Source organism: Gymnogyps californianus, chromosome 1 (assembly GCF_018139145.2).
Source record: "Gymnogyps californianus isolate 813 chromosome 1, ASM1813914v2, whole genome shotgun sequence".
NCBI classification, from domain to species: Eukaryota; Metazoa; Chordata; class Aves; order Accipitriformes; family Cathartidae; genus Gymnogyps; species Gymnogyps californianus.
The window spans coordinates 74449725-74474192 of NC_059471.1; the positions used below are offsets into that span (position 1 = coordinate 74449725).

The following is a 24468-nucleotide window of genomic DNA, read 5'->3' on the forward strand; positions in this document are numbered from 1 at the left end:
GCACTCAAATTAATGAGTTGAAGGTATAAAGAAAAAAAGGTCAAATCTACTATTCGAGTCTGACAAAAACAGCGTTTTGAAGTTATTTTGTTCCCATTCTTATAAGGTCTTCACTATATACAAAAATGGTGTTTATCTTAATCTTACAGGCAATCTCAGTGACAAATGTTTCTGCTACAGTATAGTTTTGTTTGAGAAACTACACAGTTTGGGCACAGTGTTACATCACTGAAGTAAAATCCATTTCCTATCTGCCAATTTCTAAAGTTGTTACCAAGGCCAGCATACCAATGAAAGCAATTATCATTGTATTCATAACCTCTAGCCTGATAGAAATTACAGAAACCAGATGCATTTCATCAAATCAATACAAGAGATCAAAACCATTTCTGAAAGTTCAAAAACAACATAGAAGCTCACAAAAATCAGCATGTCTCCATCCACTCTTCCAAGATACTCTAAATAGTTAAAGGAGCAGACTTATGCTATGAAGCAACACAGAAGAGAACGCATTTTTAAGAACATGTAAAAAAACTCTCACCAGAGTATCGCTGTTGTACGCTTGTGTATAAACTCGTCCGTTCCTAGATAATATTAGAAAACGTTTCTCTGCACAGGCAACCTGCACAACGCCAAGATTGGCAAGTCCTTCACATTGAATTGGACCACTCACATTAGCATAGTATTTCCAACCTATTAAACCCCAAGCAATGACCTCTTGCAGAGATCCCTAGAAAATAAGAAATTCTGTAAGTACTAATTTTGAAATACGCAACTTAATAAAATGCATAGAGCAGATTAGTTTTTAAACCTTTATATGCCAAATATACTCAAATCTGTGACATTCATTACTGCCAGCAGTCAATAAAGCTTACCTATTAGAAGATATCAAAAATAGAGACTTGCATTCATCATATTCAGTTTAGTCTGGTACTGAATAAGCTATAAATATCTACAGTAAGTGGTCAGAGATTTTTCAAGCTGGGAAGTTTAACATTTACTTTTTAGTTTCCTTTTTTTTTTTTTTTTTTAAATATGCCAGACCCCCAACATTTATAAAGTCTGATCTTGAGCATTTACTCTGATAAACCCAGGGAAAAGCTCAAAATATGGCAGAATCAGCCATAGCGTTGTGATAAGAAAGAATGGTTCACAAACCATAGAATTGTACTCCAAGGCTGACTGAAAGAGCGCTGGTGTAATGAAAGATACCCAAGTAAGACAAATTTAGGCAACTCAAGGGTACCTTGTAAAAATCAAAAGGAAATTTCAAGAATCTTAGGAGTCGTTTTCCTTCCAAATTGGAAATCAGTTACACTTTTAGGAAAAACATCTTGCTAAATTTGACGTTTCAAACAGTTACCTTATGAGATGTAGGAGAGCTACACTGTGGAGGCATACATGGGGTGGCTAGACGGTCTAAATGGGCCATGATCACTACAGCTGTTTGTCTCAGATCAATCGCTAGCTCATTGTCCTGTGGTAAAGTCAGATACCTTAGAAAACTTTCATTTGGACTCAGAGGGTAAGTCAGGAGCTAGAAAAGAAAAAAGAGCAGTCAGAAGAATATTCAAGGTATTTCTATGCCACTACACATACAGATACACAATATATTTTAGACATGCTGACTATCTGCACAAGTTTAAGAGAAACCGAATTAACTCTGCACATCCTTTTTCTTACAGTAGAGGAAAATTCCAAACGTATGTTGAGAAAATATAGTCAGATTGTGAATATAATAGAAGGTTACAAGCATAATAAAACTGATCTACTATGTTTTATCAACCTCAATAATATTCACAAAGAGTCACAGTTCAATTAACTTCAAACACAGCTAAATAAAACCAATCCAAATATGCAGAAAAGTTAACTGGCCACATCTCTAAGTTAATTATCATAAAAGCATTAACTCTGAAACACAATGCTTACCTCTAATCATACTATGACATTCCTCCTCCTACCTCAAGAAACTCAAGTGTACGCATGAAAACCAAACAACAGTGGTGTATATACCTCTTACATGGAAAACACCACAGCCAATTTTGTTTTGATAATTTTATAATTATTTTAGCCAGCCGAATGAAATTTGATACCAACATAATGCCCCTTTCAAATAATCCAACGGTGAGTACCTGAATCTCTTCCTCAGTATTGGGCACGTCTTTATTACATATTATACTCTGAAATCTTTGTAGCAAAGGTAGAAGGGGTGCACTTGTTCCCTGTGCAGATCGCTCATTATCTGTTTCCCTTGTTCCATTATCCCAAAGTTGAAGCAACAACATAACTGCAGACAACATTTGGCTGAAAGAGGAAGTTTATATCTTCTATTAGTAAGCATTCCTAAAAACATTATTTTAGGTTATCCAGACAATTCACTTTCTATATTTTGAAGTTTAGCAATATCAGATGTCGTGGCTTTCCATTTTAAACAGATTATCAAAATATCAACAATGAATTTTGCAATCTAGCTAACATAAGATCTTGATCGTCACTGCATTACAGAAAAGGTTCATATGCTTTAAACCACAATTACTAGGTTAAACCCAAACCCGTGAAAACTGAAGACAGGCACTGCTTAGGCCATTCCAACCGACAGCGATGGTTAAAAATCAGAGTGCTCATGCTTCTCACCTTAGTGTACCCCTCTGCACTGCCAGTTCTAGCAATATGGCAAGCGCCAAGTGCTGGTCTTGTAACGGAATGTTTCCTGGCCCTTTGGTACTGGGAGCTCCATGCACATCTCTATTTAAAAGTCAAACAATACACATTAACTAAGAAGTAATTGGAAACAATACAACATATTTCCTTACCAAAAGCATCTACAAACACACCAAGAACCACTAAACTTATAGAAAAACATAAAATTGGTGATGAAAGCAGCTGAGAAGAAAAGATGACAGATTCCACACAAGATCAATTTTTAGAGTGGCAGCTACGCTTTAAAATTGCCCCAAGCTTCACTATCTACTCTATAGTTCTATTAAACATGCTAAGAACATGAAAAACATTTTTCACAGGTGAAATTCAAATATTCTTTATGATATTCACTGTAAGGACATAGTTCCAGCATTCAAAAGACAATTTCTGATAACTATCGTAAAAGGGTAACTTTGAGCCTCCTTAAATAACAGGGAAAAAGCAGGGGAGTGCTCTAAGTCCAATATGAGTGTATTTTCCCCTCACATGCACAGAAGCCTGCATTATTTTACGATATTAGAAAGGTACAATTAAGGGTACGCATATATTGTAAAGCACTCTTCATGCGGATACAGTTTACTCTAGCGAAACACTTTTTCAGGTAAGTCTACATGCAGTGATTCAGAGTACTCAAATTCAGATTTTTCTAAAACAGTTAAAGGAATTAAATCATATTTAAAAAGCATGATTTCAACAGTTCATGTATTTTTTGCTTGCTCATATAACATTAGAGAAGGAAAGCAATCTTTTTAATTTTCCATAAACTATTATGTTTATACCATCAGCTGCTAAGAGATGCAAGTTTGCCATTTAACAGCTACTTCAGCAATACTCAAAAAAAGAAACTTACCCAGTCACAACAGACCTTAGGAATTTAGTAGCTCTTTCCACCACTTCCAGCCATACAGAAGATACAGTCCCTTCATCAAAAAGGGACGCCTCTGGTAGAGCTCGTAGTGCATCAAGTGATTCCTGTAACAATTCACTGCACAGGTCTGCATCTTCACCTAAGGAACACAGTAATACTAGTTACACTCCCATCTTTACAGAAGTTATACAAATTTTTGCATACAATGTTTTGTGGATTTTTTTTTTAACCTCAAGCTTACAAGTTACTTAATATGTACAAAGTTCTCAATTTTCACACAAACATTTTGACTGCAAGACTTCCGAAGAACTATCTGCTTCACAAAAAATACATTCAGAAAGGTGACAATTCTTAAACCACCTCGTCCCACTATGCATTCGCTGAGGAAATCAAAAGAAACTACGGCTGGCTGGACAAAGAGTGAGCCAAACAGCTGCTGTCTGAACAAACAGCGCAGACTGAGACAAACAGGTAGGTTAAAGTGGCACAGATTGCTGACAAGTACACAAACTGAACACAAGTTTCACACTACTGCTCCAAACTCCTTTTCTAAGCTGCTACTATCGTGTAGTGATATAGTGGATCGACCCTGTCTGAAGAATAAATCTAACTTTTCTGAAACCTGGCATTAAAAATATGTTCTTTTCATGAAATCCCCATTTGTCTTCCTAGCATAAAAGTATCCCAGCACAACACAGCATTGGTACTGGCTTGGATGGCTTCAATCAGCAACAGTATTGTTGGGCATAATATCACATAAACATAAAATACAATTATGCAAATCTAACATTTATAAATGTATACTTCTATGCAAATATTTAATACACACACATGCTTTAATGAATCATCCATCTTCTAATGAAAAATATATTCACAATGCTACAGAGTAGACCTACCTGACCTCCAGGCTCTACGAAGGAACGCAAATGCAAATGAAAGTGCTGCTCGGGATCCGACTCGTGCAAGTCCTTCTACACCTTTGCCTACAGGTCTTGGGCTAAATAAAATTATATATGCATTGTCTCGATATAATTTATATCATAATACATATTTATATTAGTAATTATTTTTATAACTTGTATATTCAACAATTTTATAATTTAGCTATATGCATGCATATATCATTACGCAATTTTTATTTGTAAAGAATTGTAATTGTCTCTTGAGAACGAAGGTGATCAACATCAACATGTCAACAAGCAAAATTCAACTTCAGCTGCTTCAAAAAACAACCAGTTCATCCCCCAACATCAAATACCTTCACAGAGAAAAAATAAACTCGACTGGCATAATTGACTGCCATCAGAAAGGTGCCTATGGTCACTCAGAGTGAAATTATGATGGTGTATTCAAAATACACAGATGTGTACTCATTATTTACTCATGAAGTTTATACTTCTAGTTAATTTCGACTGCATAAACTATGCTTATAGGCTATTTTTTTAAAATGAATCTTCAATTACTGATAATTAATTCCATCAATTTTGTCATTTCTTATCTTTCCATTCAAGCGTCAATGTCACGAATCTCTCTTTGCAGCTTCTGTATTGGTGTGTGTAAAGAAGAGAGATAGCCTGAACTTTTGTTAATACCCACTAGACTCACATACATTTCTGTTAACTTTTCTTTTTATACAATCACATTAATTTAAGTAAGCTTTCCTTTGTACTTAACAACAGGAGATTCCTTACTGCTTCCTCTCAGAAAGACACCAACAATCCTGTTTTCTTTTTAATCTCACATTGAAAGGAAGTGAACTGCTTAGGACTTTTCAAGAGAGAAAAAATTTAAACTGGCATTTTTAGCAATCTGATAACTTAAATATACCAGTGCTCTTTTTAAGCAGAACTGACAAAAAAATCTGCAGAGAAAAGACTACTCAGAGAAAGGTATCATTGTCAGAACTACAATCCCATAATAACTAGTCATGATATCGACTTGCTGTCTCCTTTCATTTTTTAAGCTAGAGACAATCTAACATAAAAATTTCCCTGGCTGAATTGCTTGTTCTGTCAGACAGCAACTTTGTTCAGCTACTGAATAGCTTCTTTAATGCCTCATCTGATAGATTTTTCTGGTTTTAGGTCAATAAGCTATCTAGACATGGAAAGTAATCGGATAATTCTTATTCAGTTAGTTCTCTGGAAACAGTTTCATATAAAATGTATTACTACAGCATTTCTCACCCAAGCTAAGGAAAACTGTTCAACTTTTACTTATTTGTATTTTTAAATTTGTTATGTGCCTTAACTTAGCAAATATTGACAAAAAAATATATTAATGTTATTAGAACTACGTAAGCTCCATCAGCATCATTTCTGAAATAGGCTTCGCCATACTTTCTAGCTAAGTAGAACAAAAAGAATACCTCAATAAAAGTATACTTATAGCTCAAAGAATAATATCTACAGCAATGTATTACAATAAAAACCCACCAGTATGAACAGAGACACTATAAGCAAGCATCAGCCAAGGAGAAAAACTGCGTGGCAGATAACACCACGTAAAACCACCTTAAGAAATAAGAAGAGTTTCTTTACTGCTAATGTTTCAGGAGGAGGAAGAAACCACATTAAGCTCTCACACACAGGTTAATAACCTTTCTATGACTTTCCTAATGTATTAGCTTGTTCATGCACGTGTCGTTACCTTTTCTTATCCACAGCAGGCAGAGGAATACTACTGCTTTTCCACTTAACTTTGACATTCTCTTGAAGAACTGTTCTGTTCAATGCAATGAAATATCGTTCCAGGATAACTAGCCTCTGCTTTAGCCTCATAGCTGAAAGAGCTGTTGTAGCAGTTTGTGTGGCCAGAGTTTGCTGTTCCTTCACTAGTACATGAAGGCACTCCTTCAATTCGTTCACGTCTGAGAATCAGAGAAAGGTATCATTTTATGTGTGTTCATCTTCATTATATACAGTATCAAGAAAAATCAAGACAAATTGAAAACTGTGAACTGACCAGAAGTCTGAACCTCAAAACCCAGTGAAACTCCCTGTTTCCATATTTAACATGCACATTTCTAATCCACAGTATTACATAATCACAATCACATTTAACAGGTGTTTAGATGAAGTTTATCATTAAAACTGGTTTTGTGTGAACACATCTGAACCTTCATACTTCACCTCTGAAATTGAAACATCATAGGAAATATTTATGCATTTCAGAAAAACAAGTTATACAGCAAATTCTTATCATCATCCGACCTCGGAGTCAGACTTCTCTTAAGTGCAGGCAACAACCCTGCAAGTCTCCACAAGGATATCCTTTCATTTTGCACTGATACACGTTACCTTAAGTTTCTCAGAAGTTACAAAACCACTCTCAGAAGCTCTAGCCTCACTGCCAAGAGCTGCTAAGCTTCTGAAACAAATAATGTCAGAAATTTAAGATGCTTGCAAGCACTATTAGCAAATAAAAGATCTGACTTATGTACCAACACTAGAGAATTAATTCTTCACTAATCATAAAAAGCAGCCACCAGCCCAAAGTCCTAGTATTCTAATAATAGGTGGTAACAAGTACAGTGTCAAAAACAACAAAAAAAAACAACCCACAACACTTTAAAATAAAAATTTGGAAATTGTGTATTTTTACATTCTCTGTAGCTTTAATTCCTAGGACAAATATCAACAAAGTCCATTCTTAGAAGGGTTCTTTTCTGTCCCTTTATTAACAGTCTGATCACTGGGCACCCCACTCTGGTTTGCACTGAATTACTGTACTCGACCCTAAGCCAACCACATTTGTTGCCTGGCTGCTACACAGAAGTACCTTTGTTTTAACTGACATCTGACTAAGGAGTACAAAAAAACCCATTCATCTGCATATATGTAACAGCGTTTGCGAGAAGACGGACACAACCTTAAAAAAAAAAAAAACAAAAAAAAAAACCAAAAAACCACCACAAAACCAACACATTTTTTTGAACAGCTGCCTCCAAGCTACAGAAATTTAGACACACTTATGGTAGTCTCCACAGTTGAAAATTCTATCTAACGAGGCATAACTTTTTTTGCAACTGTAACCATACAAAATATTTCAAAGTCTTGTCCCCACTCTGCAACGCATCTTTGTGTACCCAGCAGAGAATTCAAGTGGCCTTCTCTGCCACCGGATCACATTGCACAGGCACTTACAGTTTGTTGTCAGCCATCACCCCAGCCTGTTTTCGACATTGCTACTCACATTTCACCATTTCGTAATGTGTTAGATTCCTTTCCCTGAGGCAATTTACATCTTTCCACTTGACTATGAGGAACAACTTATTTTTTCAACAAGAATAGATTAAAAAGTGTTCCTTGCAGTCTAGATGTTAACAAAAAATTAGACAAAAGCAATAGCAGCTATTATACACATTCATACCTTGACTCAAACAACAAGAAATATGACAAAACCAACAAGAAATATGATAAAAAAGCCACACTGTTCTTAGTATTAGCCCTACCAAATTCCCCGAAGAACTCTACAGCACAGTCAAATATCAACAAGTTACATACATACAGCTACTTCAGATCACAATGTAAAGTAACACACAAATAAAACAGATGCCTGCCAAAGGCATGTTTGATTTGTTAGGTTTGGCTTTTATAGTGTCCCTTAACATTATGGCCATATAAAAGTTTACTCAGAAGGTTTAATGGATGACTGTATCAGTACCCAGTCTAAAGCTCCGGTATACCTCCAGGTTGATCCAACTAAAATTTTATTTCATTAAACACCACGATTTTGAGGGAAAAATCTCAGTTGCGAAGTATTAGCATTACTCAGAACACCAAAGTAAAAACTTCTACAAAATATAAACTACATTGTTCTGAGGCTGCTGCTGTTATCTTAGGTGTGCCTTAACCTTTATTTTGTATGCAAAAATACAAAAAACCATCTTGCAGCACATGGCTTCTGCACTTCAGAGTATCATAACAGAACATGGTCAATACTGACATGCCAGTTTCATGATCCCTCTAAACAAACCATCAGAAGAGATAAAAATCAGGGTTTTTTTCTCCCCTTCCTGAACACTAAAGCCCTATCAACCTCTAAATACCACCAGGATACAACAATAAAGTAAGAAATGACCATACTCTCCACTTCACAAAGAGGCTTTTCTTAACATTGTTCTTTTTGGCAACTGATTTCATTCTGCAGATTCATTCCCCACATTATGGTTTCATGTATCTATAGGAAAAGTAAAGAAAAAGTCAATGAAGAAAACACAAGGCACTTCAATTAATGCTTATGTTTGGGGAAGAGAGAGTCTATGTTTCGTGCTACAGAAATCAAGCACTAGGTGCCAGACTCAGCAGAGTCTATAAAGTAATACAGAGCTACAGCATTCATCATTCCTTCCTGGCTGGCAACTTATCCAAATGTGGACACCCTCTAAAATTATTCCTGAGAATTGAAGAATTGGATGACAAAGCCCTTCATTTCAAAATAACAAGCTTATTAAACATATGTCATGGGGACTACTGGAAAGAAACACTTAGGACAGGCAGAGACCACCTACAATCCTCCAGCAATTACTTTATGAGGAACTTTGCCTAAAAGTCTACAACTGCGTACCTTTCAAACCACTTTCAATCAACCATGGTACTGCTGTTACCAGCATCACAGCCATTCTGATGCAATAGGCGACGCAAACTATTGTATGAACTCTGAATGCATAGAAAACAGAATCCTACAGAAGCACATACAATGTATGCACATCAAGCAGTACCAGTTTTGAAGCTGGCCGTTGTATATACACACGATATTGTGTCTCTGCAGAAAAAAAAAAAAGTTTCATATCTGCACCTACGAAATTAATTCCTAATGGTTCAGCAATACATAGTGAGGGTAACCTGTAAGATACTCAACATCCTAATCAATGATCTGATAGGACAACTGGCTCATTTGACAAAAAAATTAACATTACTGTAGGTTTTAAACACCTCAAAGGTTCAATTCTGTTTTAATACAAAAACAGTCCATAGTTCCATGGACTATGCAATGTTTCACAAAACAAAACCTCACAGTAGCGCTTTCTAAATTAAGGGATTTTAAAAGCAAGTTATTTTGCTTTCCTGTCAATGAAGTCAACATCAACAAATAAAGTCAAATTAAGACAATACAAAAGCTAGAAAAGGAATCAACTAAAATTCTGTCTTCACTTTTTATGAAGAAAAAGGGCTGGAAAGAATTCAATTTTCAAGTGATTAGCCCTAAAAATCACTTATATTTTAGTGTGAAGTCTTTATATTCAGAAACTAGTAATATGAAGAGCTGTTCAGTTACAATATACTATTTTCAAATACTTAAACATTGCATGCAAAAATTTTTTTTTCTAATGGAAAATACGATTTAGCCTCACTAAGATTCAAACCATATAAAAATATCCTGCATTAAGCATAAACTTAAGTTTACTGAATTTAGTTGTAATAAAATTCTTTTCTTTCCCCCTTCCCACCTTGCCTTCACAATCTCAAATGGCTACAATTTTAGGAAGGCTTTCTACCAAAATTAAATAATTCCACTCTTAAATATTTTATACATACTTCTTTAGTATTTCAAGAATGCAAAAGAAAGTTCATATGCAAAGTGTAGTAAAGGCTGCAACAGGCTACAGTAGTCCTATAACTCAAGACATCTCAAAATTGAATGAAGGAATCTCTTTTTTTATTAAAAGTAACACTATTTTTAGGTGAGATATATCTATACACTTCCTCACTTTAAATCTTCTCTTATTCCATAAGTAAATTTATTTTTACAAAAATTCAGTTCATCTTTAGAAAGATTTAAATATATCTGGGAATCAACCCAGTGAAATTGATTTCAATAAACCCTCCAGTCTGAACAACACTTATTACCAATGAACTAAACCAACTAATGAGAGAATAGCTTATTAATAGTAACGATTCAAATTTCATCTGAGAAGGTTACAGGGAACTCTTTAAACAAAACTGTTCATACACCACTATGCCAGCCCTCGATGCTAACTACCCCTTGCAATGCTTTGGTTTGTCCATTATGTGATGAAGGGTGGAGACATATTATTTACCTAATCCGCACCTACAATATAAGAGTTGAAGTCACACGATACAAGTCTAAATTCTCAAACTACCATTAGCAGAATACTGACAACTACAGTCAGATACATTTCTCGCTGCAGTAGAGACAGGTAAGGGTTTTACCATCTTCTGTTAAAATCTATCGCATCTCTCCCTCCCCTCAGCAACTAACTTAACTACATCTTCACTTCTTAAGTCCTCCTGCGAGAAGTTCTCTACATTAGAAGGTAAAATACTGGTAGTCTTTAACCCAGATCATTTGACAGAACAGAGTTAAAAAGTGACACGTTATTTAGGTATGCCAGCAAAACTGGGGCGGCAAAACAAGCAGCTGAAGACACTAGCTTCTTAACCCATCTCAGCCACAGCCAGAACACTAACCTGACATGAGTCTAAGACAGGTAGCTTGTCCAAAAACATGTTTGCTCCTATTTTAGTAGCTCAAAAAAAAATTTCACATACTAAATGGTTTCTTAACACTTATTTCATTAGCTCTTTCAGGGAACACCACAGGCTTCTAACTGGTAAATTAAGGACCTTAAAAATGCCAATATCAAACAAAAGTTTCAAGGACTTTGGTTGAGTCATGAGCTTTAGTAAAGGCAAATATAGATGTTACGGTGTGGAGAGATTTCAGACCTAAAAACTCAAAATACATTTCAAACAGCATTTGGCAAGAATCTACTGTTATAATGAGCACACATTCCTGTCTGTAGCAGAACTAACGTGCTCTAATTTCTTAGAGTTTTTTATATTTTGTCTCCTCTTTCCCCTTCCACTACATGGTATTTCCATTGGACAAAGAGCAGACAGAAGATGCAGTTGGCTTGGCTTAACAGGCATCTAATGACCCTGCAAGCCATCACCAAAGAATGGGTGGATTCAAAAGTTAGAGGGCGAGACAAAAATGCTATCACATACACACAATTTCCTTCAGAAACAAAGCTAAATATGCTCCCAAAATTATTTTATACCAACAAAGAATATAATTCCTAAAGGGCGTTTAGCTTTTAGCTTCCTTCTGTCTGCTCCCCTGTTCAAAAGACGACCATCAGCAGACCTCACCGTACTAATATTCAGCAGGAGAAATAATGAATAGTTGCATGCACATTCAGAATGCATCTCATTATGTGGCTGGGTGCTTAATTTTCAAAGTCTTATATTGTGAGTAAAACTTGTTTAAATTGATGCTCAAATACTCATGCACAGAACAAAATAGCAAGAACTGAGCCTCGTGTGTGTGTAAAAATATACACACACACGCACATATCCCTTAAGAGCATAAACAGCAACCAAACAGATACTTGGAGCTGGACAACAGCTTTCAAGTTGGGGGGGGGAGGAGGGGGGCGAGCTAAAGATCTGTTCCAAGTGGTAAGAAAGTAAAAGAAAAGACAGGGATGAAGGAGTTCTGAGAATAGAAATGTAAAACAGAGGAGGTCAAATTTCATCCTTTGACTGAACCATTCTGTTACCAGCATTTCTAAATCTAAACTTAAAAGTATTGATCAAGAAATTTTATTAAAGTAGAAAGTGTCACTATAAAGGAGGTTAAAAACAGTTTTTTCAATGCCATGACTGCTTTTAATTACTTTTGTACACAGCACAAACGTAGATTTAATCCTGTAACTAACAGTCCTTACAGGATGAAAGTTCTGCGTATCTCCTTCTCTCTCAAAGCAAACACAGAAAAATTCGACTGCTGTTGGTAGTGACATGTATCTCAACAATATCTCACTAAATTCACACGGGTAATTTTAACCTGCGCCCTTAGGTATTGCCTCTAAAGCATTTCTTAGTGCAATCAGCTATACTAACGATATTGGAAAAACAAGATGCAGCACTGTCTGTAAACAAGCTCTCACTCATACATGAGGAAACCGCAGAAGTGCTACGTCATGACACTGATTTACCAGCATAATAGTTTAATTCACTGCTAATATAAACCAGATCGGACTACACAAGAAAACCGTATTCCCAATTCAACTGTACATTGCTTATTCATTTAAGGATGTGTCCATTAAGATTATTTCCTCATTTACTCTGTTGTCCTACAGGGCAAACAGAACAGTAGCATTCCTACTGAAACTTCCAAGTAGAAAGTAGCACTGTACAACAGCAGATGGAAAAACAGAGTATCAAGACAGACAGAACGAAAACCAGAAATCATTATGCCACTTCATGAAACCCATGAGGTACCCACAGCTTAAGTAGTATATACAGTTCCCAACCCACCTTCCCCAGCATAAAAATGGGGGGGCGAGCGGAACCACAGAGGGAAGAACTATGTGTTTAGAATAGCTTCTGTATGCAAAGAAGCTGCATGAAATAACATCTTCAGTAAGGGAAAGATACAACTGATTACGACAGAATTCTTAAAACACAAAAAACTCACCCTACCAGTGTTGAGGAAGACAGGTAAGGAACAACCACTCACTGCCTCTTCCAGTATAAGAACAGGGCATTAGGTGAAACCAACAGATGCCAAAATCAAGTCAAGGACTAGGAGGAGATAATATTCATGCAATAAACAGTAGAATTACAAAGCTCCTTGCTACATATAGCTGTGGATGCTAAAAGTTCAGAATGTTCAAAAGGGACTAGACAAATTAATGGAAAAAAATCAACATCAAAAATATTGAAGCCTATTAAGTTATGCCAGGCACACACATGCTCCAGCAAAATAAAAGGGGGATGGGGAATCCAAACACACATTCACATTCCCCCATACCACCACCTCTGGCTCAAAGTCTGTAGGCTACAAGACAATGTATCATAAACATAGGACCTAATTATTCACTTGGCTACTGCTATTTATGCTGTGGCTGTCAGGACATCGGACTAGACTGTCCTTTGGTTTGACTCAATATAGCCAACCTTAAGCATATCATGACTAAGAAAAAGAAGCCCAAGAAAATGAAAAACTGCTCTATTTTCTGTAGGTTTTTAAAAACTGCTTCAAAGGGCTTCCTCTTTTTCTTCCCATATCCAGGGCTGAACACCTGGACTTCTCTCCAGATCATGTAAGATGCTAAAAATCAAATATTTTCAGAAAAGAAAACTGATGAAAGTAGTAAAACAAGATTTTTAGGAAGAATCAGAACTGCTTAATGAACACACAACCTGGTATGAATAGGATAGGGGGAAGATGTTTTAAAGAAGCACTCATGTCAAAAATGAGGCCTGAATAGTTCAACACTGACATCAGTTAAGAGCTGAATGTGAAACGGATAAACACTAAGATGCAAGAGAGAAGGAAAAACACCTTAAAGTCAAATAATGACTTACCCATGTATTTATTACTATCTGACGCATTTTTACAGTACTTGGCATACCACCACCATTTCAAAAAAAAGCTATGACCTCTTTGCCCTGTTCTGGCAGAGTAGTGACCTCAGCATATATTAGAACTAGGGAAAGCATTTTGCTTCTCTGAACTTGTGCCAGGATGACAAAACAAGCACAGGGCTGGGGGAGACAAAAAGTACTGCTTCTCAACACATTTTATGAACAAGTTTTTTTATGTGCTCTCAAAATCTCTCAGCCCTTATGGGGGAGGGATGTCACAAGGCCCACTGACATGGACTAGCCTGTTGAAGTTCAAAAGCATGATCCTCCACACTTCTTGGCAAAATAAGATTGTATTACAACACTTCTAAAACATAGATATACACTGTCTAATGTCTAGATATTATTTTCATAATGTAAGACTGTAAATCATTAAACTCAGTAGAAATAGTTCAGAGTATTGACCTGAAACACAGACTTTAAATGCCTCTTCAGTTCTTTTTGCAAAATAACTCCAAGCTCACATCTCCAAATTATACCTTACTTGTGAAGGAATATAAAACATAAATGAAAACATAGTAAGTCTTTAATTCTTACTTGATCAGCAACAATATATTTAAGAAACACTTCTCCTTTTCAAAAGTTCCTTCATGCTTTTGACAGGCAAATGTTCAAAGGTTCATTTTATTTTTATGAAGGATGACAGAAGAAAAGCTTAAAACAGTCTTCCTCGTTTTATGAAACGCTTATACAAAGTATCAAAATTGAAATGATTTTCTGTATTTTTTTCAAAATTAATTACCAGGCCACAAAAACTAGGATGGCTCAAAAGGCAGCTGTTAGCTATATTTCTGACAAATACAAAACAAAAAGTTACCTACAATCATGAACAAAAGCCACCTGTAACACTTCTATAAATAAACTGCAAGCGTGTTTGTAGTATTGTTTAAGGACTTGTATGTCACAGCTAGCTGATGCAAACTTCAAGCACAAATGGTAACAGAGACCAAGGAATACAAATTTATTAGCTAAAGTCTTCATAAGTTATTTTAGAGTAAGTATCTATATGTGCACCAATAAACGACACTATATATAAGCACTAAAAGTAAACACAAGATAGTAAGTTATTTCTTTCTGAAAACTCCAAACACACATACATCCCTTTTTTTCTAAACAACTGTTTGTTCAATTTTTAAGAAATAATTGGAGAGTGAGCTTAAAGGCCAGGTCTTGTCCCAAACACCTTGGTCAGTTGGGAGAAATTTGGTAAGATACTTGGCATTTAGATTACCATTTTGTAAAATAGTTTTATTTTACTCTTCAGCAACAAACACTAAATAAAAATATAAAACAAAAATAATGTGACCTTCAGCTTACATCTCTTCAACACATTCATTTCTCACTCTCCCTTCCACTGTAGTGGCAATTCTTTTCATTCTTCCTACGCTGCAAAATTCTGTCCCACTACTAGAGTGACAGCAAGTCCATCTGTCCTCCTGTCCTTAAGAAAAGGGAGCAAGCTGGCTGGCACAGAGCAGAGGGCAGCAGACTGGCAGCTGACCTGTGGCTCAACAGAAACAAATAGCTTCCTAGCAAACAGGGCTACACAGATGCGGATCCTGGCACTGAAGAAACAATACTTTTCCCAGGGATCTTCAAGTGCTTCTGGGTGAGGGGAAAGGAAAAGGGGCACAACAGATGTCTCCAAAGTCTGTACATGCCAACATCTGAATCAGACAATATCATACACCAGAACTGTAAAACAAACCACTGAAGTGAAGCTTCTGATCTGCTATTTTTAAACGTGGACAATTTTACACAATGAATTGCTGCTCTGCAGTAATAAACAGCCATGAACTTCACCTGGCTTCAGTATCAAAATCAGTATTTTAGAGAGCCATACATGAAGATGTGAACATGCAAACCATTTTTCCACTGCCATCATAGGTGAGATTACTGTCAGCAAAGGTCAGGACACACGGTTAATTGAACTAACCATTTCAACCTTCCTCCCATGATTCACTCAAACTTATCTACCAGGTCATGAAATCAAAAAGAAAAATCACCTATTAAACCTTTATTGCCTGCAGAAAATTCAGGCTTCAGAAACTAAGCAATTTCTTTTTAGTGTCTGCAACTGAAAAGAAATATCCTGAAGACATCTTAACATTTCACTGTATAACTGCATTTGTTCCAAGTCAGTTTATCATTCCTTCAAGCAGCATGAAAGGTGCAAATTGACTCTTCAAGTCATGAGTCTAATTAAATCTGAAAGCAATTATAGTAAATGTTCAACTTCAATCACAGTTAACCACTTATCCAGATGCATCTGTCAGCAAGTACATTTGATCCAATTACTTCCTGATGCTACAAAAGTAGTGATCAAGTAGAATATGTAATGCTTCAGTGAGAATGACCAAACGAGCTGTAATACCTGGCTGTTTGCCCCATATCCAACTCTCAACAATCGATTTGGCCCTGTAAGTGGGCAGCGGAGTCTCTTCTTCATCTTTCTTTTCTTTGTCGTTTTGCTCTTCTTTCTTTGATGCAGTTTGGCATTCAGTGCTATCATCTACAGAAAAAAAAAGGGGGGGGGGGGGGGGGAAGAGGGGGGGAGAGACCAGTTAAGCTACTTCCCCCTTGAATTCAGTTCTAGATTAGAAACGTAAACGTGAAATGCCCAGCCCACAAGTTTAATGCAATATTGTCTATCATTAAGAGTACAGCATGGGGGGAAGTAGTATTTTACCATGTTAACTGTCACAGGTGCTAGGTCTCATGTTACATTTTGTAAGACAGTGACCTTAGAATCCAGAAATCATTGCTGTAACCTCCTAGGGAGATGAACATTTAATATCAATACCATCACGTAAGACTTGCAAATGATTTGCAACACACAGTATCACAAAGGATGAACTTTAAGTCAGATTTTGCTCCCAACTATCCACATTTCTGTAGCATTTACTTGTTTTCATATTCCACTTCCAACACAGAAAAAAAGATAGCAATTGCCTTAATTTCAAAATCAAGGAGAGCTATATATTGGCATTTACACTAATTTTATGCAGCAGTATTTCAACATCTGTAATGTATCTAGCATCTTAGTAATTACCACAAGTAATGAAAATAATACCACCACTTTCTGCCCAAGCAACAAAACAGCATTTGCAATCCTTGAGATTACTTACATAAAGACAGAACACAGACATTAGTCACTTATCTCTGTAATCAAAGGCTGCATGGAAGTCCCAATTTTCTAAACACAGTAGCACTAGACAGCTGGAAGTCTCTCCTTATTCATAATGGGGACATGGATTTCCATATCCATACCTCCAGTCAGTTCAATGCACAAGACTGCCTTGCAATTAAGGGCCACACGGGCAACTGCTTTCCTCACCCTGACCTTCTTTTCTAAAAATATCCCCCAAAATTTCTCAAGTCCAGCATTTGCAACTTACCCATGTGTCCTGGTTTTGGCTGGGACAGAGTTAACTCTCTTCTTAGTAGCTGGTACACTGCTGTGTTTTGGATTTAGTGTGAGAATAATGTTGATAACACGCTGATGTTTTAGTTGTTGCTAAGTAGCACTTATCCTAAGTTAAGGACTTTTCAGTTTCCCATGCTCTGCCAGTAAGCAGGTGTACAAGAAGCTGGGAGGGAGCATAGCCAGGACAGCTGACCCGAACTAGCCAAAGGGATATTCCATACCATGGAACGTCATGCCCAGTATATAAACAGGGGGAGAGTTGGCCAGGAGGTGCGAATCACGGCTCTGGCATCAGCCAGCAGGTGGTGAGCAATTGCATTGTGCATTGTGGTGTTTTGTTTTCTCCCCCCCCTTCTTTTTTTTGTTATATTCCTTTTCACTATTATTATTATATTTCATTATTATTATTGTTAGTATTATATTTTACTTTAGTTATGAAACCATTCTTATTTCAAGCCACAAGTTTTACCTTCTTTCCTGATTCTCCTCCCCATCCCACTGGGAGCGGGGAGGGGGAGTGAGGGAGCGGCTGCGTGGTGCTTAGCTGCTGGCTGGGGTTAGACCACGACACCATGAAGAGTTTAGTTCCAGCCATTTTCATTAGGCTCTTAAAAATGACTGGTCCTCCATTCCTATCTGCCAATCTAGTCTACAGAGACTCCCCCGCTAAATGTCCCGGCCACAAGCCAGACAAGCATCAGAATTTTGTCTTTTTTCCTATCTCATCCCCCACACCTGAAACATACGCATTTGTACCAGCATATTTCAGAAAACAATAATAAGCAAGAGGTTTACAGCTATAGTCAGAAACAGCACATCTGACTGCAGCCTTCCTCAGACTCACCATGACCCCACTTGGAGATCAAAGGCTCTCATTACCTCAGAACATACAAAATACACCTATCACAATGTACAAAAACATTCAACTATTCTTTCCATCTGGCATGAAGAAAAATTAATGCCTAATCTGGTTGTAACTGGATCTATGACTGCCTCTTTGTTAAAATTTTGTTAGACTGTAGACAATAGCACTTCCCAAAATAAACCTTTTTAAGGTGCCTTAATTTTACAAGTTTTAAATTAAAGCCAGTGTTTCCTAACTTACAACACCCACTAGTGCTCAGGAGGTGGCAGATGAAGACTGAAAGAGAACAGGAAAAAAAGAAGAGGAGACATAACTGCAGCATGCATGCTGCAGCTGAGATCGTGGGCTAAGGAAGGGATCGCAAAGTCACTTGAGAACAGGAAAAAGCAGTTTGGATATCCCCTTTGTAAGTGGCAATCAGAGAGAGTATAACCGTTTCTCTCAAACACCAAGGAACAGCCAGTAGTACAGCAGCCATCAGCATGATAACGCATGTCCAAAATGTGACTGAATCTAGCCGTTTCTATTCCAAGGCACACACAAATAATATTAAAGCCACAGATTCCATTATACAGTTAAATCAGTGGCCAAGGATCCTGTTCAGCCCCAGTAGTTCAGAATATTCCCACAGTAACACCATAATCTCACTGTTTCTCCACTCACCCACACATCTAGAGACACACTCCGCAGGGTCTGGGATTTTAGTTAGTGGGTAGAAGGGTGTTGTGCCAAGACACTATGTTTCGCAGGCAGTTGTAAGAGAACTTGTTACACTTTTTAACAGATCCCTGGCAAAGGATGACAACAAAGGGCTGTGAACTTAGTCATTTTGCCCAGCTCCTCACTGCAAATAGAGAAGATCCCAACCCAGTCAGGTACTTAAGCTTTGTATTGTATAAAAACAACCTTGGCACGCAAATCCACAAGGAGGATTTTTTTTTTTTTCATTGCCTGTATGAACAGAAAAGGGGAGCAACAAGAGAAGTGGGAAGGAGCTGAGCTAAAAATCACATTAAAAGCCCACGTCAAATTGTTCCACAAAGACTTTTCACTATACTTGCAAAAAACCACTTGCCCCATAAGGGATAAAGTTGGTATCAGTGTAGATTGAATGCAGCAATGTAAAATGCATTGTAATTGTGGAAGCTCAGTTATGCTTAATGAAAGGGATTTTTAAAAAGGGAGCCCCAAAGATTTTTCAGAAAGAGGGACAGGGAAGAAGAAATCTTGAGTGAAGCCAGCACAGGCCAAAATAACAAGTAATAAGACAGTTTTCAAAACAATGGATGCAAAAACACACTGCAGTGTGACAACCTGTTTTAACTTCATTTTTCTCAGACTGAAGCATGAATATTGTGGTGGGGGAAAACAACTGTGTAACATTTCCCTCAAAGAACTCTCAACTATGTTTTGGTTTACAACCTTAAGCCTCCAAGCTGAGGTAGGTATGCTTAGCCAGTCAAAACTGAGCAACTGAAGTAACCATCCTCAGTTAGAAGTTAGGTCCCAAACTGAAGCGCAGTGGCTCACCATGTGTGCTCTATCTTGCACAGCAATAGCCTAATCCAATATAAACAGAGGATAAAAAGGAAGCAACTAAAGGTGGAACTTACATTTCATATTCAACGAAGAAAATAACTGACACTGCATAGTCGCCTCCAGCACCTGTTACAGTATGATCTTGTGCTGCTCTTAAATGCCAATGAACTGATATAGTTAGGAATCCCTCAGTAGAAAGTAAAGGCCTGCAACAGTTTCCCAACAGATGTTGTCATTCACAAGGCAAAAAGTTACGCAGTGTGCTTTAGGCAAGGGCTGTATTTTACAACCACACTAAAATAGTATCTGGTAGTCCCAGATCCAGGAAGTATTTCAGCTGCAATCCAAAACAATAATTTGCTTTCTGGCAAAGAGCTTTTCTTTTACATATATGCATATATATAAACTTCAACTGATAGTTATTTGTGAAGGAAGGACGCATGCCTAACCATTTGCAAACCATGTTTACACAGCCTTCCAGGTGTAGAAGTCCAGATGACAGAAGACTCTGATCTCCTAACCCGAATCAGAAATAAAGTTTCTTTTCTTCCCTGGTATACTATTTTTTAAAATGCATTCTTTAAATTATCTGTTGAATATGCAATAAAGCATTTTCCACTTATGAAGTCAAACTGCCCAACAGGGTTACTACAGACTTCCCTCTGTCCTGCAAAGAGAGTATGATAATCCATAGCTGAGTACTGAACGCTTGAGCCACCGGGTGCAGCCAATACAGCTGGGTTGGGGAAAGCAGAAAAGAGGGAGAGAAAAGAGGCAAAAAGAGGTACTTCTCACTTTTAACAAGTTCTTTCTTACACAAGAAAGGAGGCTCAAGGCAGGAGCCAGCCTATATGCCTGCTTGCTACTACAGTTTGATACGTATGTGGTCTGAACGATCACCACCATAACCAATTCCCACATACTATTATTCTTATCATAAAGATTTAGTTTCTGCCAGCCTCTCTGGAATCGCTTGTGGCGTTTGGACTTCATTATCTATTTGCAGGTGCAACACTGAATACGGTTTGTGGATTCAACAGCACTAGGCTGACAAAGGTCCAACTTTCAGGAAAGGGGGAACAGAAGAGAAGAGGAAGCTCACAGTGTTTACCAAAGGCAGGACAGAGGCATGAAGCTGACGATTTTATATTTTTGCCCTGGAACTTAAAATAGCTAATAGAAACAGAAATTCCCACCTATACAGAATTTTGAGGAATCAAAAATAAAAAAACCCAACCCACATAAGAGACCTGTGTAGTTGACTGATCTGTCTTAAAAATTTACAGTAATGGTTCTCTAACTTAAAAATTTAGTAAGAATAACATTATTTAATACTTTTTATTATTTTCAGTACACAGCTTCCAGTATACAAGATATTAATCTCATCCAAATTTCCTGAGGGCAGCCTGATTATCTTTTAAGTACATGCCATGCTGCAAGTGCACCTGTATTCAGACATCACTACTGTCACAGCTGTGTCCTCAGATGATACTTGGAAACATGCAAACACATTCTGCTGAATGCATTTATCAAACATGTTTTTCTTAAAGTGCCATGAAGAAAAAACAAAAAGATGTTATTCCTAACCAAATGTTCTTGCTAACGGGAAAAAAATACACTATTTGCATATTCTTCCTAGAGAGAAAAGGAATGCTTTTCGCTATCAATAGCATGTTCTTCCAGTCTATTGCCACTGCTGATATCCACTGAAAGAATGAAGTGCCTCTTCTGAGCAGCCCAGTCAGCATCAACAGAGAGCGACAGCACTAGTGAAGAAAAGGAGTTAAAATGGACGGGCATAAATCAAAACTTCTTAAAACAGACTGAATAAAAAGGACCACTTACAGCAACCTCTCTTATTTATCTCCAAATTAGTCAATTTAGCAGCAAAATCTGAATATTGAGATTAAAATATATTGCTTTTAATATAAAAGCACTGAGTTTTATATAAATCTCATTACTTGTATGTACTTTTCTCTCTCTTCTTGAATTACATCTGTAGATCATTTATGCAAAAAAGTAACCACCAACTAAGACTGAAATACTCTAGATCTTAATTTCATGAAACTCAATTTGAGCTGCAAGTTCAGAGGTGCAAACCAACCGCCAATTTTTCTGGTTCCATGATTCACTACTGCCTAATGGAATCAAATACACAATCTGATCGACACGGACCAAAAATAGCCTTGATTAGCTTTTTCTTCTCAAAGCTCAAGTCTAGTAATCAAGATACAGGTATTTCACCAATCCTGTAGGTCAGCACAATGGCATTTATGAAGGCTAACTTCACTGAAGAGAATTCATACATTAATTCTAAGAGGTAAGAGCCTGAAAAAGTTGTATTTAAACTTCTAAACTACTGTAGCTTTTCAAGAAATAGATGTTTTAGAAGTACCTATGTAGAAGAACATAGACACTCCAGTTGTGGAAAGGAACAGATGCGATCTATGCTATATAATACCTACACTTAATGCCTCCAGAAGGAAGGGCAAGGGGAAGGTGGTGTTTTAATTTTTAACTTTGTTACTATCCAACTCTATCTTAATTGGCAATAAATTAAATTAAATTTTCCCCAGTCAAGTCTGTTTTGCCCGTGACAGTAACTGGTAAGTGATCTCCCTGGCTTTATCTCAACCCACGAACTTTTCCATTTTATTTTCTCCCTCTGTCCTATAGAGGACGGGGCAGCGAATGAGAAGCTGGGTGGGCAGCTGGCTAAGGTCAACCCACCACAATACAGTATTGGAAACAACAAGTGACAGTCTTGCTTTAACAAAAAAAAAAAAAACAAAAAAAAAAAAACAAAAAAAAACCAAAAAAAAACCAAACAAACCCAAAACAACAAAAACACCACACACAAAAAAACCCGCACCACAGATATAAGAAAGCTTTTGAAAGCCTCATCATAGCTTGGACCACTGACATTTTAAGGTAAAATAAATGCTTTATTTCTACAGTAAACCATCAGAATTTCTGTATTTTTAAGTAACAGTATCCTAGAGCCTTTAACACTATATACCTTTTTGATCCTTCAAAGTCATGTGTACATACATACACCCAGCATTTAAAAAAAAAAACTTCACATCATTACTCAGAATAGGTCTCCCAAGCATGTATGAACATGTGAAGTCACAGATGATCGACATGCTTAGCACTTTTACTTTATACTTCTCTATATGTTTTGGATCAGAACTGACAGCTTGCATTTTCCTGGTTGATATTTCAATGATTCCCCTGAAAACAAACTAATTATACTATGACATCTTTCTGTAAGCTTTCTCAAAATCACTGAAGGCACTACAGCACCGTAACTAACAAAAATTCCAATTCTCTGTGGCTACTTAGCTATAAAGATATTGGAAGAACAGCTTTCTGTCAAAGACCAGCACAGGTACAACTCTAAAAACAATGTGTAAGTATCTGGCACAAAAAGAGGAAACTGCATCAATTTCATTTGTAAAGCAGGTATTTACTTTAATATATTGTCTTTATTATTATAGATGTTTGTTATCTTTTTGCTACATGAGAGCAGAGTGTGTTGAACTGCTATACCATGACCATCACAACACCTCTATCATGAGCTGTCAGTGAACGGGAAAGTGTTTCCCACAGTTCATTTAGGGGATAACCCTTCCCTTCGTTGAATGAAGTTTATGATGTCTTTTAGTAATATACATGAAACTACCCAATCCTAAGAAAAAAATGTTACACTACCTCCACTCATTTCATGAGCAGCTGCTGTAGTAGCCTTTCTGATAAGATCAGCCATATTTTTGTCCAGTGTCAACAATAATATTCAAAAAGGCCAGTAGCAGAAGGACAAAAAAAAGTTTTCTAACTCTGAAACAGTTAAGAGCATAATTCTAGTCCTTACCACAGCATGCAGCCACTCACAGCCTACAAAGCTTATACTCTTGATAAAAATCACATATAATTCACTCTCCTCTCATAAACTATTTATTATTTCTACAAGAAAGAAGCTATAACTTCCTCTAGTCAAAAAGACTTCCCCCTCCTCCCCATTTTGTAAAGAAGACAAATTATAGGTACAAAAAAAAAATTTCTCTCCATAAGGAATTGAGCATTACTGGTTTGAAATACCCGGTCTATCCAACAGTACAGTTCAGGAAGTAACAAAAGCTGAAATAATAGTTCACTGCTACCAAACGCAGTATTTCCACCCTTCTCCTAGACAGAGCCTCTTTTATTTAGGGGTCACATAAATTACTGACAAAACTTATCTGACCATTTCGTGAGCCCATTTCAGCCAGGTTAGGAAACATAAACCTTTTCCTTTCTTGACCAGTTTAATTTTCTGTTCAATAAGGAGTCAAAAGAGCACCACAATCAGAAGAAGGAAAAAAGGCAAGAGCAGAATCACTCCTTTTTAGCATAGCCCATCACGAAACGAAATCCACTTCCACCAAAGTAATCTCTCTAAATAGATGCATTACTCTGCCATTTGCAGTATTCGCAGTGTTTGAACTGCTCTCAAGTACACTAGAAGACCCCCCCAAAAAAAAAAACCAACCAAAAACAAAAAAACCCACTACATTCTCAGTCAGATTGTGGACAGTTTTTTAGCTGACCTTTTAGTTACTTTATGAAGATCGTAAACAAAATTAGAAATAGCAGTATCAGCTTTACCGCATTCCTCAGTCCACTTCCT

The 24468-nt window shown here is 37.0% G+C and overlaps 1 protein-coding gene across 4 annotated transcripts in view; it reads right to left on the minus strand.

Annotated features, from left to right (window-relative positions):
* Positions 1-24468, minus strand: part of HERC2 (HECT and RLD domain containing E3 ubiquitin protein ligase 2) — a 116689-nt gene that overhangs the window by 79891 nt on the left and 12330 nt on the right. For 3 of the 4 annotated variants that reach the window (XM_050907284.1, XM_050907265.1, XM_050907291.1), the window contains exons 4-11: positions 16343-16480; positions 6218-6437; positions 4465-4565; positions 3551-3707; positions 2635-2745; positions 2133-2304; positions 1364-1537; positions 542-730 (exon numbers count right to left, since the gene is read on the minus strand). In XM_050907284.1, the coding sequence (XP_050763241.1) occupies positions 542-730; positions 1364-1537; positions 2133-2304; positions 2635-2745; positions 3551-3707; positions 4465-4565; positions 6218-6437; positions 16343-16480 (1262 nt within the window). The remainder of the gene's footprint in view (positions 1-541; positions 731-1363; positions 1538-2132; positions 2305-2634; positions 2746-3550; positions 3708-4464; positions 4566-6217; positions 6438-16342; positions 16481-24468) is intronic. The other variant, XM_050907275.1, reaches the window with a different exon arrangement.